We start from the raw sequence: 14,524 nt of genomic DNA on the forward strand, positions 1-14,524 counted from the left end.
ACTGAAGCCATTTTATCTCTTTGACTATGATTGAGAGACTGTGGAGTTATTTCAAGTTAAATTTATTTGACCCTAAGAGGGGCATTATTATGATAAGTCAGATGTTCTGGAAGCTGGGAATTAATTTCATTTATTGCTGGAAACATATGGGAAAAGCTTGAATTTTGCCAAACCCATGCCATCCACCATATGGTTGCTGTCAATGAGCAAAATGATAAACTGCACTAATTTCCACAGTAGTGATGACTTTGCCTTGATTTCCAAGGTCATGCAAGGAATATTTCTATAATTTTCTTTGCCAAGCATCCTGGTTGTATAACCTTCTGGATACACTGTGCTCAGCGTTCAAGATGACAGATTATCACATTGAGCACAGTGGGTGCAATGATGCGATGTGCTGGCATATTTGACTAACCTTATAAACTAAGATTTAGGCTTGAATGCAGGTGAGTGATGGTGTGATATTTCCTCTGAGACAGTTGTTACAACATGTGAGTGCAAAATCTGCTAAAATCAGATCAGATATTTCCATTCCTGCCTCAAATCATTTGATTTTGGCAGAACTAGGGTTTTGTTTTAAAATGGGCATCTCCTCCCTTTTTTTCAATTGCAACACAACAGGCAAGTGAAAGTTATATATTTTGAGCTCCCAAAAGCATTTGCTACAATCTCTTACAGAAGGCCTAGGCGGCCAGGAAAAATAGAAGCAATGTTCAAGATGGAGTTGCAAGTCGAATCGTTAGTTACATAAAGTTAGCAGAGAATAAATACCACTTGCAAAGAGTTTTAATCAAAAAACAATATCCAAATGAATCCCACAAGTAATTCATGTTATTTATTGCTGGATTTACAACATTGTAAATAATCACTAGGGAAACAATGGCTTCTGAATCCAGTGACCCAGGCATAATGTCCTGGGTGTCTGGGTACAATTCCCACCATGGCAGATGGTGGACTTTGAATACAATAAAAATCTGGGATAAAATAGCTAATGATGACCATAAACCATTGTCAATTGTTAAAAAAACCCATCTGATTCACTGATGTCCTTTAGGTAAGGACACTGCATCCGTACCTGGTCTGACCAACATGTGACTCCAGATGCACAGCGATGTGATTGACTCTGAACTGCCCTTTGAAATGGCCTAGCAAACCATTCAGTTGTAACAACCGCTAGAATTGAGAAAAGGAATGAAACCATATAGACCACCCAGAATTGGTTAGGTCCCAGGAAATGACAATGACAAGCACAGCTCTGTTGACATTGCACATTCCTTCTTACAGACATATGGGGACTAGTGACAAAATTGGGAGAGCAGTCTCACAGATGAGCAACAACTTGACTTAGTCTAATTCATAATCAAGACAATACCATCACTGTCCTGGCTATGTCCTGTCACACCAGCAGGACAAAACCATCAGAGGTGATGGCACAGTGATACACAGTTGGGAGGGCGTTGCCCTGGGAACTCTCAAAATTGACTGCATACCCAATAATGTCTCATAGGATCAGGTCAAACTTGGGGAAGGAAACGTTCTGCTGAGGGGGGTAGCCACTTTAACTTCCCCTCATTTTATGATTTGAGGCTCCTTAGCTTTGAAACCCACAGCTACCACCATCTTAAAGGACAAGGGCATCAGACACATGTGAACACCATTACCTGCAAGTTCTGCTCCAAACCACTGAACAATCTGACATGGAAATATACCGCCATCCCTGCAGTGTCACTGGGCCAGAATCCTTGAAAATCACTCCACAGCACTGTGGGACTACTAACAACAAATGGATTGCAACAGGCATCGCATGTTAGGTCAATTTTTCTTGTCCATCCCTAATTGCCTATGAGATATGGTGGTGAGCTACATTCTAGAACTGCTGCAGTCCATTTGGTGTAGGCATGTCCACAGTGTAGCTATGAAGACACTTACAGGAGTCTGACTCAGGGACAAGTGAAAAAATAACAATATAGTTCCAAGTCAGGACCAATGTTCCCTCTAACTTTTCCACCTCTTGCACGGACCTCCGAGGACATGCATGGCAGCAGCTTCCAGAAACGGAAGTGATGCAGCAACATGATGATGGGCGTGCACCAGGTTCCCAGTGGCTGTGTTTATCAGGGTGTGGGCTGCAGGGGAACATGCACAAGATGATGTCGCCGTTGCATTTCTCTTCTTGTCCTTTTTAGTGGTAGAGGTCAGGCGTTTGGAAGGTGCTGTTGGAGAACCCTCAGTAAGTCGATGTATTGCCTTTTTCAGATGGCACATACTGCTGCCAATGCCAATCATAAAATCGTGGTATGATCAAAATAGAGCAATTGAAACATTCCAAATAGATCGACACCAGATCTGCACAGCTATATAATAATTATCACCTACACTGCTAAATCAGCAGCAATAATATGGTTACACTGTAAAGTAACTGAAGGGTTGATCTTGCAGATATTTTGTGTTTGCTGTTTTTGATTCCCACCAGTTAAAATAATTCTGGTTGTAGGCAATGGGTGATATTCATACTGGCAGGCTTCCAGCAGACGTTTTGTGTCAACATCATAAAGTTGGCAGCATTTCATTTTTAGAAGAATGTGATTTGCAAATCAGACTCAATCATTGACATATCTTCAAGTGATTGATTACACTGTCTGAAAGATCAGAATATTTAATAGTTAGATGCAGTGTTCCCTCTAATTTATTTTCCAACTGCCTGGGTCTCTGAGGTCTGTGCATCGCAGCGACCTCTGGAACTGGAAGACAATGGTACAATTGGCACGCACAGAACCTTAGAGTGGCTGTGTGCGCATGCAGCCATGCAGCTTGGAGGGAATGTTGGTCAGATGTTATTTTCCAATTTGCTACATACAAAAGGATGCAGAGAATAATGAGGAGCTATGGCACATTGCTGCTGTTTATGTGGAATTGGGTTGAATCAAAGCTGGAAGCGCGGAATGCTGATCTCTACATAAACAAAATACTGCAGTTTCTGGAAACCTTAAATATGCAGCATGTTTGGCAGCATTTGTGGAGAGAAGAGTGAATGTTTCAGTTTGACGTTTCAGGCCACGTCAGCCTTCCTGCTCCTCTGATGCTGCTTGGCCTGCTGTGTTCATCCAACTCTACACCTTGTTATCTTTGACATAGTTCAGGGTCCAGTTAGGTGATGTTACTGGCTCGTTGGTCTTTTGCTGGCAGAACAGTCCCTGCCATGAGTCAAAGTCACTTGAATAATAACCTGTCCCTGTGGCAAGCTGAGCATGCCATTGCAGCCATATGCCCCAAATTGTGGGCCACAGGCAGGAAAGGCCAGGCATCTGGAGGGATTTATCTTTTAATCTGAGGGCCTACTATCTTCCATCTTTGATTAATATATTTAACTTTGCCTCCAGTTTCAAGTGACCCTCTAGTCTCCTATCTTTCTAGCAGCGGCCACCGCTCCTGATGGGGCAGTTAAGGCTTCAGAACTACTAACCGGTAGGCCAGGTTTTCCTGTTGTCCTTAAGCCATCAATTAAAAAGCCGGCACCAGGAAAATCACTGCGCCAGACTTCTGGTCAGCAAGTGCAGGTGTGGGACCCCCACTTGGTCTTGTCACCGGGGTTTAGAAGCTCACCACAGACTCTTGTCCTTGGTGTGAAACACAGCCTCCATGCGGTCCCAGCTCACAATGTCTTAACAGAGACCTAGAACACATTGCAGATTGGGCTGCAACTGTGAAGAGAAACAGCTATGAAATGTCATCAAACTGAAACATTCAATCTTCTCTCCACAAATGCTGCCAAACATGCTGCATATTTAAGGTTTCCAGAAACTGCAGTATTTTGTTTATGTAGAGATCAGCATTCCGCGCTTCCAGCTTTGATTCAACCCAGTTCCACATAAACAGCAGCAATGTGCCATAGCTCCTCATTATTCTCTGCATCCTTTTGTATGTAGCAAATTGGAAAATAACATCTGACCAACATTCCCTCCAAGCTGCATGGCTGCATGCGCACACAGCCACTCTAAGGTTCTGTGCGTGCCAATTGTACCATTGTCTTCCAGTTCCAGAGGTCGCTGCGATGCACAGACCTCAGAGACCCAGGCAGTTGGAAAATAAATTAGAGGGAACACTGCATCTAACTATTAAATATTCTGATCTTTCAGACAGTGTAATCAATCACTTGAAGATATGTCAATGATTGAGTCTGATTTGCAAATCACATTCTTCTAAAAATGAAATGCTGCCAACTTTATGATGTTGACACAAAACGTCTGCTGGAAGCCTGCCAGTATGAATATCACCCATTGCCTACAACCAGAATTATTTTAACTGGTGGGAATCAAAAACAGCAAACACAAAATATCTGCAAGATCAACCCTTCAGTTACTTTACAGTGTAACCATATTATTGCTGCTGATTTAGCAGTGTAGGTGATAATTATTATATAGCTGTGCAGATCTGGTGTCGATCTATTTGGAATGTTTCAATTGCTCTATTTTGATCATACCACGATTTTATGATTGGCATTGGCAGCAGTATGTGCCATCTGAAAAAGGCAATACATCGACTTACTGAGGGTTCTCCAACAGCACCTTCCAAACGCCTGACCTCTACCACTAAAAAGGACAAGAAGAGAAATGCAACGGCGACATCATCTTGTGCATGTTCCCCTGCAGCCCACACCCTGATAAACACAGCCACTGGGAACCTGGTGCACGCCCATCATCATGTTGCTGCATCACTTCCATTTCTGGAAGCTGCTGCCATGCATGTCCTCGGAGGTCCGTGCAAGAGGTGGAAAAGTTAGAGGGAACATTGGTCCTGACTTGGAACTATATTGTTATTTTTTCACTTGTCCCTGAGTCAGACTCCTGTAAGTGTCTTCATAGCTACACTGTGGATATGCCTACACCAAATGGACTGCAGCAGTTCTAGAATGTAGCTCACCACCATATCTCATAGGCAATTAGGGATGGACAAGAAAAATTGACCTAACATGCGATGCCTGTTGCAATCCATTTGTTGTCAGTAGTCCCACAGTGCTGTGGAGTGATTTTCAAGGATTCTGGCCCAGTGACACTGCAGGGATGGCGGTATATTTCCATGTCAGATTGTTCAGTGGTTTGGAGGAGAACCTGCAGGTAATGGTGTTCACATGTGTCTGATGCCCTTGTCCTTTAAGATGGTGGTAGCTGTGGGTTTCAAAGCTAAGAAGCCTCAAATCATAAAATGAGGGGAAGTTAAAGTGGCTACCCCTCTCAGCAGAACGTTTCCTTCCCCAAATTTGACCTGATCCTGAGATATTATTGGGTGCGCAGTCAATTTTGAGAGTTCCCAGGGCAACACCCTCCCAACTGTGTATCACTGTGCCATCACCTCTGATTGTTTTGTCCTGCTGGTGTGACAGGACATAGCCAGGACAGTGATGGTATTGTCTTGATTATGAATAAGATTAAGTTAAGTTGTTGCTCATCTGTGAGACTGCTCTCCCAATTTTGTCACTAGTCCCCATATGTCTGTAAGAAGAACTGTGCAATGTCAACAGAGCTGTGTTGTCATTGTCATTTCCTGGGACCTAACCAATTCTGCTCCTCTGATGCTGCTTGGCCTGCTGTGTTCATCCAGCTCTACACCTTGTTATCTCAGATTCTCCAGCATCTGCAGTTCCTACTATCCCTGAACTATGTCAGTTGGCTGGCCACTGATCTGATTTCCAGCTCAGTTCTGGAAAGGCTCCCCAGCAATGTGTCAGTAAATCTTTCAGGTGCGTCTACCTGCTATCTCTCCAGCCTTCACAAACTACGATGCTGCCAACCAGGAGATGGAATACTGCAGTCTCAACATTATAAATAAGTATTGGGACCCTTGTTTGGTGTTGGGATCCTTGCTTTTCTTGATTTATATAAATGATTTAGAGATGGGTGTTGAGGATAGAATGTCTAAGTTTGCAGATGATATGAAGCTGGGGAGAATAGTGAATTGAGAGGATGACCTGACCAACTTAAGAGAGACATTGACAAATTAGCCAAATGGAAGATGCCTGGCAGATGAATTTGAATGCAGAGAAATATGAGGTGATGTATTTTGGTGGAAGAAACATGGAGAGACAAAATAAGCTCTATGGTACAACTTTGGGGGCAGTACAGGAGCAGAGAGATCTCGGCATTCAAATGTGTAATTCTCTGAAGGTGGCCAGGCAAATTGAAATCATTGTTAAAAAGGCTTATGGGATCCTTGGGTTTGTAAGTAGAGGCATAGAGTGTAAAAGCAAGGAAGTGATGGTACACCTCAGTAAATCATTGGTCAGGTCACATTTGGAGTATTGTATACAGTACAGGATACCTTATTTAGGGAAGAATGTTAAAGCTCTAGAAAAATTTCAAAGGAGACTAGCTGAAATGATACAAAGAATGAAGGATTTTAGATACAAGAATAGATTACAGGAATTGGTCTTATTTTCCTTAGAGCAGCGAAGATTAAGAGGTGACCTTATAGAGATGTTCAAAATTTTGAACAATGTTGACACAATAAAGAAAGATATTCTGCTTCCACTAGTTAGTACATGAATAACTCGGAGTCACAATTTCAAGATTGTTAGCAAGAGAGCTCAGAGTGAGATGAGGAGAAACATCTTTACTTCGAGTTGTTAACATTTGGAATGCACTACCTGGGAGAGTCGGGAGGCAGATTCCATAGGAGGTCAGATTCCATAGGAGGTCTCAAAAGAGAGCTGCGTCTATATTTGAAAGTGATTAATTTAAAGGACTATGGAGATTGGACAGGAGAATGGATCCAGCTGGCTAGTTTTTCCAGGAGCCAGTATGACACAATGAGCCAAAGAGCCTGTTTCTGTACGGTAAAAATTTATGATTCTATGATTCAATGAATTTTACTGCCTGTAAAGAAGCCCTTTGGCTCATCGTGCCTGTGTGAGTCATCAAACAGCTAACTAGTCCCATTTTTCAGCATTTGACCTGTAGCCTTTGTATGATGGCATTTCAAGAGTGCACCTAAATCCAAATAAAATGTTGTGATGGCTCCTGCCTCTACCACCCTTAACACCAATGACCTCCAGGTAGCCAGAATTCTTCCTTAAACCTGTTTTTCAGCAGAAGGACATGTTAATCTGTTTCCTTTGCCTTGTTTTCTTGTGATTCTCCTTTTGTATTGGAAATGAAAATGAAATGAATGCTTTTTTGTATACAGAATTCTGATGGAGCTATGAACTGATTTTATTTTTCTGGCAGGTGCGGGATCAGGAAGTTCCTGTTAAACGGAATTTTGTCCGAGCCGTTATTAATGTGGAGGATTCAAATGACCATCCACCTAGATTTACCAGTCCTATTTACAGTGGCAACATAACAGAAACTGCACCAATTGGAACTGACGTTCTACAAGTTACTGCTTTAGACAAGGACATAGGAATTAATGCAGAAGTCATGTATTCCATTCAAGCAGGTAACAAGAACATTAAATATAGAATATTGTATGGATCATAAAAATGCTGATTGTGTACATCTGTTCAAAGTTGATATGTTGTGATGTGAAAAAAGGTGAGAAAATCCATTTGATCTACACATTCATTCAGGCAGTACAACCACGAAGAGCAAAACAGAATTAAAATACTGGAAGTGTTGGAGATGTAAACAGAAAGTGCTGGAAAAATTCAGCAACTTCTGTGGAGAGAGAAACACAGATTCATGTCAAGTTCTTCAGACCCGCAGGTCCATTAAACTCTGAGGTGTTAAACTGAGGTGCCTGTCTGTCCTTTCAGTTGGATGCAAAGAATTTCAAAGAAGAGCAGGGGAATTTTCCCTTGTGTCCCAGTCAATATTTAATCAACCTCACAGAAGCAGGTTGTTATCACAGTGCTGTGTGCAGAGCATTTGATGTGTGAAACTCAGGCGCCTTTTTAAATCCCTTCTTGGGATGTAGGCACCCATCCTTAATTGTGCTTGAACTGACTGGCTTATGAGGCCATTTCAGAGAACATTTAAGAGTCAGATCATATTGCTGGAGTCATATGTAAACCAGACCAGGTCAGGATAGCAGATTTCCCTCTCTAAAGGGCAGTTGGGTTTTTATAACAATTGTCAATGGCTACATGAAACATTAAGAAACACAGATTAAAAGAGCAGGAGTAGGCCATTCAGCCCTTTGAGCCTGCTCTGCCATTCAATATGATCATGGCTGCTCATCCAACTCTGTACCCTGTTCCCACTTTCTCCCCGTGTCCTTGATGCTTTTAGTCCTCAGAACTATATCTACATCTTTCTTGAAGGCTTCAGTGTTTTGGCCTCAAATCCTCTCGCTGTGATGGTCAATGTGCCTTCTTCACTTCCAGCTGCATCTGCATGCTTACGTTCAGCATATGGTGAATAAGGGCACTCAGCTAATATTGCACCTCCCCCTTTCCCAATCTCTCACCATTCAGGTAATAATCTGCCTGTATGTTTTTGCGACCAAGGTGGATAACTTCACATTTATTCACATTATACTGAATCTGCCATCAAAACACACACTTGCTTAACTTGTCTAAATCACACTGAAGCTACTCCGCATCCTCCTCACAGCGTACCCTCCCACCCAGCTTTGTGTCACCTGCAAACTTGGAGATACGACACATATTTTCCTTATCGTTCAGCTATCTGAGCCCCGTTCAAACAGAAACCGCATTTATCGAGCTTTGGGACATTGTAATTGTGAAAGGTGCTCCATAAATGCAAGCCTTTCTTTTCTACATTTTCAGTTGAAAACAGTTACTCAACAAAGAATTTAACAAAAGTGACATTTAATATTATATAAGGCAATGCAGCATTTGGGCTACAGTTCTTTTTAACAATGCACAGCATTTCATAGTGCACAATTCTTTACCCACTTTAACTAAAACTGAGACAATTGTTGAACATGTGATCAGTCAATTGCAAAGTGTAGGTCGTTGATTGTGTGCATTAGAATGAATAAAAGTGCCACTATTTCCTTTCCTTGTCAACTCATTGTATGGCATTCCAATCAAGATGTATAAAAGCTAGACTTAAGAGGCATACTTAATATAAAGCTACAATAGAGAATTAATGTGCACATTGAGAAATTGTCCGATAATGTCATTGTTAAGAATAATTTTCATTTAAGTGTAGATAAGATTTTACACCATAAGCCTAAAGACAGTTAACGTTTTGAGTACATGTAAAAGAATAATCTTCTTCCCATGTGTTTTTCAGGTAACAGTGGCAATACATTTAATATTGACCCTGTTTCTGGCAAGATAACTGTGGCTAAGAAGCTAGATCAAGCAGTTAAAAGATCCTATGATTTAACAGTGAAAGCCAAGGATCAAGGTTATCCTCAACTCAGTACACTTGCCAGTGTTGAAATTATTGTTATGGTTTCTGATTATTCACCTCCCAAGTTTCTGATGAAGGAGTATTATGAAGAAATCAGCGAAGCAACTAACATTGGATCATCGGTTATCATGGTAACTGCAACCAGCCAATCATCAGTGACTTATGAAATTAAAGATGGAAACACAGATGACACATTTCATATCAATTCATATTCTGGTGTGATAGCTCTTCATAAGAAGCTGGATTTTGAGAAAAACTCGGCTTACAAATTGAAAATTCAAGGTACTAGCATGACTGGTCTATACAACAGTCTGTTGGTGTCAATAGACATTATAGATGAAAATGACAACCCACCCATCCTTGTCCAATCTCAGTACATTGGCAGAATCAATGAGAATTCTCCCATCAACAGTGTTGTTCTGGATGAGAGGAACACACCCCTTGTAGTTAAAGCGACTGATCGCGACAAAGGTGCCAATGGCATGTTGGTATATCAAATCATGGAATCTGATATGTTGAAATACTTTACAATTGATCCCAATATGGGAACCATCAGCACCGCTGCTGTTATTGACCATGAAGCCATCTCCATCTTTCATCTCACGGTTCAGGTACATGATCGTGGGCAGCCAACTCTATTTGCAGCAGAAGTAGCAAATATCACTATAATGGTGATGGATGTTAATGACTGTCCTCCAAGGTTTGAGAAAGACTTATATGAATCAATTTTGCTGATTCCTGCTCACAAAGGGACTGACATTCTCACAGTGAAAGCAGCAGACGCAGACTCTGACAATTTCTCAAAAATCACATACAGTATAGTCGATGGAAGTAACAAGGAGACATTCAGTATTGATTCTTCCACTGGCTTAATTTCGGTTCAAGATGCAGCCAATCTTAAAGGCCATTTTGAACTGACAGTTAGAGCATCTGATGGGATGCTAAAAGGTACTGCAATAGTAAAGATAAAAGTGTCCACTTTAAAGGAAAGTGGCCTAACGTTTGCCCAGAACTTGCACGTATTTTCAGTGTTGGAAAATACTACACTCATGGAAACTTTAGGTATTGTGATAGCATCTGGAAATCAGCTGAATGAACCCATCTTTTACTATATATTAAATCCAGATAAAAGGTTTCGAGTGATTAAAACATCTGGTGCTTTCCAAACAACTGGAGTGGCATGTGACCGTGAAGAACAGGAAGAATATGAATTTGTTATTGAGGCACGTGATCTGCGTAACCCTCCTAGAATTGCACATACATTAGTTAAAGTTACTGTTGAGGATATTAATGACAACGCACCAAATTTTGTCCACTTACCATACTTAGCTACAGTTCAAGATGATGCAGAACCAGGTGATGTTATCTGTCAAGTTACTGCTGATGATAAGGACACTGGAGAAAATGCAGTCATCCATTACAGTCTTGTCGATCATTATAAATACTTTTGGATTGATCCCTACCTCGGGGACATTTCTCTCAGTGAGCATCTTGATTCTGATGCATCAGATAAATATACATTAACTGTTATAGCTCAAGATAGAGGAGATCCTCCACTTTATGCACAGACTGAAGCTGTTATCACTGTCAGGGATAAAATCACCCCACGGTTTGAAAAGCCATACTATAGAATCAGCGTCCCCGAAAACATCTCTCCCAACACACCAATTCTTCATGTACATGCCAACAACCCATCAGGATTCCATGTGATCTACAACATTGTCACACAGAGAGCACTGAGCTTATTCTCTATTGAATTTAAGGCTGGCGTTCTGAATGTGATTGATGCGTTGGATTATGAAGACCAGACAAAGCATGTACTGACTGTGCAGGCCACAGATTCAGTGACTGGATTTTCAGCAGAAGCAATTGTTGAGATTGAAGTTGAAGATGTCAATGACAACCCTCCCATGTTCACAGAAAAGGTCTATGCTGCAACATTATCTGAGGCCTCCGTTATCGGTACCTCTGTGGTACAGGTCAGTGCCAGTGATGCCGATTCTGGAAGGAACAAAGTTATCAGCTATCAATTTGCAGCTATTACAAATAGTTCAGAATACTTCCATATTGACACTAGTAATGGCCTTGTTACAACAGCACGTATACTGGATTATGAAAAGACCCAACAATATAGCCTTACAATTAGGGCTGTAGATAATGGTATTCCACCATTAAGTAGAGATGTACTCCTGAATGTATACATTTCAGATTTCAATGATAACCCACCTACGTTTCGCCAAAATCAGTATGAGACTACTATAAGTGAAGTGGCTACATGTGGTCATTTTGTTATACGAGTGCAGGCAAGAGATCCAGACAGCATAGATATTGATAAACTGGAGTACATCATCACGGAAGGAAATGAACAAAGACACTTTATAATTGGAACAAAATCTGGAATCATTTCTCTGTCAAATTCTTGTAAGAAAATATTACAATCAAATTATCACTTGAATGTGTCCGTTTCTGACCGTGTTTTCAGGAGATCTATACCGATTCAGATTAGAACTTCGAAGACAAATAAATTCAAGCCCATATTTGATCAAAACATGTATGAAATTGAGCTTGCTGAAAATGCTGAGGTGGGGACACATGTAATTGAACTCAAAGCCATCGACAGAGTCTCTGGCCCATATGGTCACATTGACTATACAATCATAAATAAGTTAGCCAGAGAGAAATTTAGCATCGACAACCATGGCCGTATTTTAACATCACAGAAACTGGACCGTGAAAATTCAACAGAAAAGGTCATTGCCATTAAAGTGATGGCAAAAGATGGAGGCGGTAAGGTGGATTTTTGCACTGTGAATATTATATTGACTGATGAGAATGACAATGCACCTCAATTCCAAGCTGCTGAATACAAAATTCATATCCCTGCCAGCACTCTTAAGGGTGCTCCTGTAATCCAGATCGTGGCTGTTGACGCAGATGAAGGAATGAATGCAGATGTCAGTTACTCTGTTGCCTCCAGTGAAGACAAGGTTGAGGATATACTGGAGATAAATTCTCTTACTGGATTTATCACAATCAAGGAGAGTCTGATTGGGTTGGAGAACAACTCATTTACTTATTACGTGAAAGCACGAGATGGGGGCTCGCCGCAGCAGGATTCCTGTGTTCCTGTTCTCGTCAAAGTTATCCCACCTGACCTATCAATTCCACGATTCTCTGAACCACTGTACACTTTCTCAGCCTCAGAGGATCTTCCAGCAGGGTCAGAAATTGGTGTAATCACAGCAGAAGCTGACCAACCAGTTATTTATAGTCTGGTGAAGGGAAATACTGATGAAAGTAATAAGGGTGGAGTATTCACCCTTGATAAAAACACTGGAACATTGAAAATTGGGAAGAACATAGATCATGAAAAAACCAAATGGTACAAAATTGATGTAATTGCTCAGTGTTTCCATGGAGATTTAGAGGTTGCTTCTTCAGTGTCTATCAGCATCCAGGTAAAGGATGTGAATGATAACCAACCCATATTTGAGGCAAATCCTTATCGAGCCTTCATCCCAGAGAACATGCCAGCTGGGACCACAGTCATACAGGTGACTGCCAATGACCAGGACACAGGAACCAATGGACATGTTACCTATAGCTTGTCTAATGAATTTGATGATGTGACCAATGTTTTTGCCATTGATGGAGACAGTGGGTGGCTTACAACACTGAAGGAACTGGACTGTGAAACAAAAAGCAGTTACAAGTTTGCCGTGGTGGCATTTGATCACGGAGGAAAAGTCCAAATGTCCTCAACTGCCATCATAGAAGTTGCGGTCACTGATGAAAATGACAATTCTCCACAGTTCACAAGCGACATCTACAAGGCTACAGTCAGCGAAGACAGCAAACCTGGGGAAGTGGTTGTTGTTCTTACTATGGTGGATGCTGATATTACAGAATCCAATAGACATGCCACCTGCTATATTACAGGTATATCTTTGGTATAATATATTCATTTAGATATTGATGTTTAGGAAGGCAGCAACCATACTGTCACCACTGAGGTTGGAGGGGTGCACTGGTTACTTTTCAAGTTCCACTCCTCCATTGGCCACAACTAAATTTAATTTTTTTTATGATATGGCCAAGTGTATATTCTAAGACATTCAGGGTTTAGAACAAGTCGGCCAAGTTTCTTTAGTGAACAACAAATTACTGGTTTATTACCAAAACAAACTTACTCATATAAAGATGCCAAAATAATTGGCAGACAGTTTGGATTATATATATATGACATGTATATATAAGATATATGTCCATTCTTCTAAGAATCTAATGCACATAGTTAAGTTTGAAGAGAAACAAAAAATAATTCTTCAGAGTGTTCACTTTGAAGCATTTTGGCCAAGTGATAGTTAAATTCACGAAAGAAGGATAAGTCATAGATTGACCCAAACTATTTTCTGATTCTGAGGGTATCTCAGCCTAAGGTCATTCTATAGATGTCTTTCTCAAAAAATGGTAATTGGTAGAGTTCCCTTTGCTTCAGATATTGGGGTAAATTTTAAGAAAATCTCCTTCAGGAACTCTCTCTGAGTGGTAAAAGATTATTTTTGGTTGGTTTTCACTTGACAAAGTTTGCTGTATGGTGTAGCAAAGAAAAAGATAGGGAGCTATGGCAGTTACTCTCAGACGAGTCGCAAATTCTGTTTCACTGAGTTCAAAAAATGCAGTTGTCTTATTCCACAATCTTAGCCGTGTGACCTTTCTGTGAAATTTCCCCAGGCTGTATGACCCTTCCAGCTCCCTGCTACTTTTTAAGTGCAACATTGTTGCTGTTGTACATCTGTACCTTTTCCTTAGCAAGGTGTCCTCTGTTTAAAAGTTCCAAGATATATTTATATGCATCCACATCAACCTTTTAAAATAACTAATGTTTGGTCATGTATCTCAATAATTATACCAATATCAAAATAAAAGGTACACTTTTCAGAGTCTATCACCTGCCTGTTGTGTGAATTGCCTGTTGTCTTTCCAACTGATAGATAAACCACCAGAGGATGAGAGAATTGCAAATATTACACCCTTCTTGAAAAATGGCTATGAGGTTCAGGTCAGAAACTATGGGCCACGTATTTCCATCTCGGTGGTCAGAAGGCATTTAGAAATGATAATCTAAAATAAAATTAATAGTCAATTGGACAAATGTGGATTCATTCAGGAAAGCTACCACAAGTTTTAAAGGAAAAATTGTGTAT

General features: G+C 40.8%; 1 protein-coding gene across 1 annotated transcript in view; it reads left to right on the plus strand.

Moving 5' to 3' along the window:
- fat2 (FAT atypical cadherin 2) overlaps positions 1-14,524 on the plus strand; it is a 101,217-nt gene that overhangs the window by 49,624 nt on the left and 37,069 nt on the right. The window contains exons 8-9 of the mRNA XM_020511574.2: positions 7,221-7,431; positions 9,195-13,256. Coding sequence (XP_020367163.2) covers positions 7,221-7,431; positions 9,195-13,256 — 4,273 coding nt within the window. The remainder of the gene's footprint in view (positions 1-7,220; positions 7,432-9,194; positions 13,257-14,524) is intronic.

This window comes from Rhincodon typus, chromosome 12 (assembly GCF_021869965.1).
Source record: "Rhincodon typus isolate 14 chromosome 12, sRhiTyp1.1, whole genome shotgun sequence".
NCBI lineage: Eukaryota > Metazoa > Chordata > Chondrichthyes > Orectolobiformes > Rhincodontidae > Rhincodon > Rhincodon typus.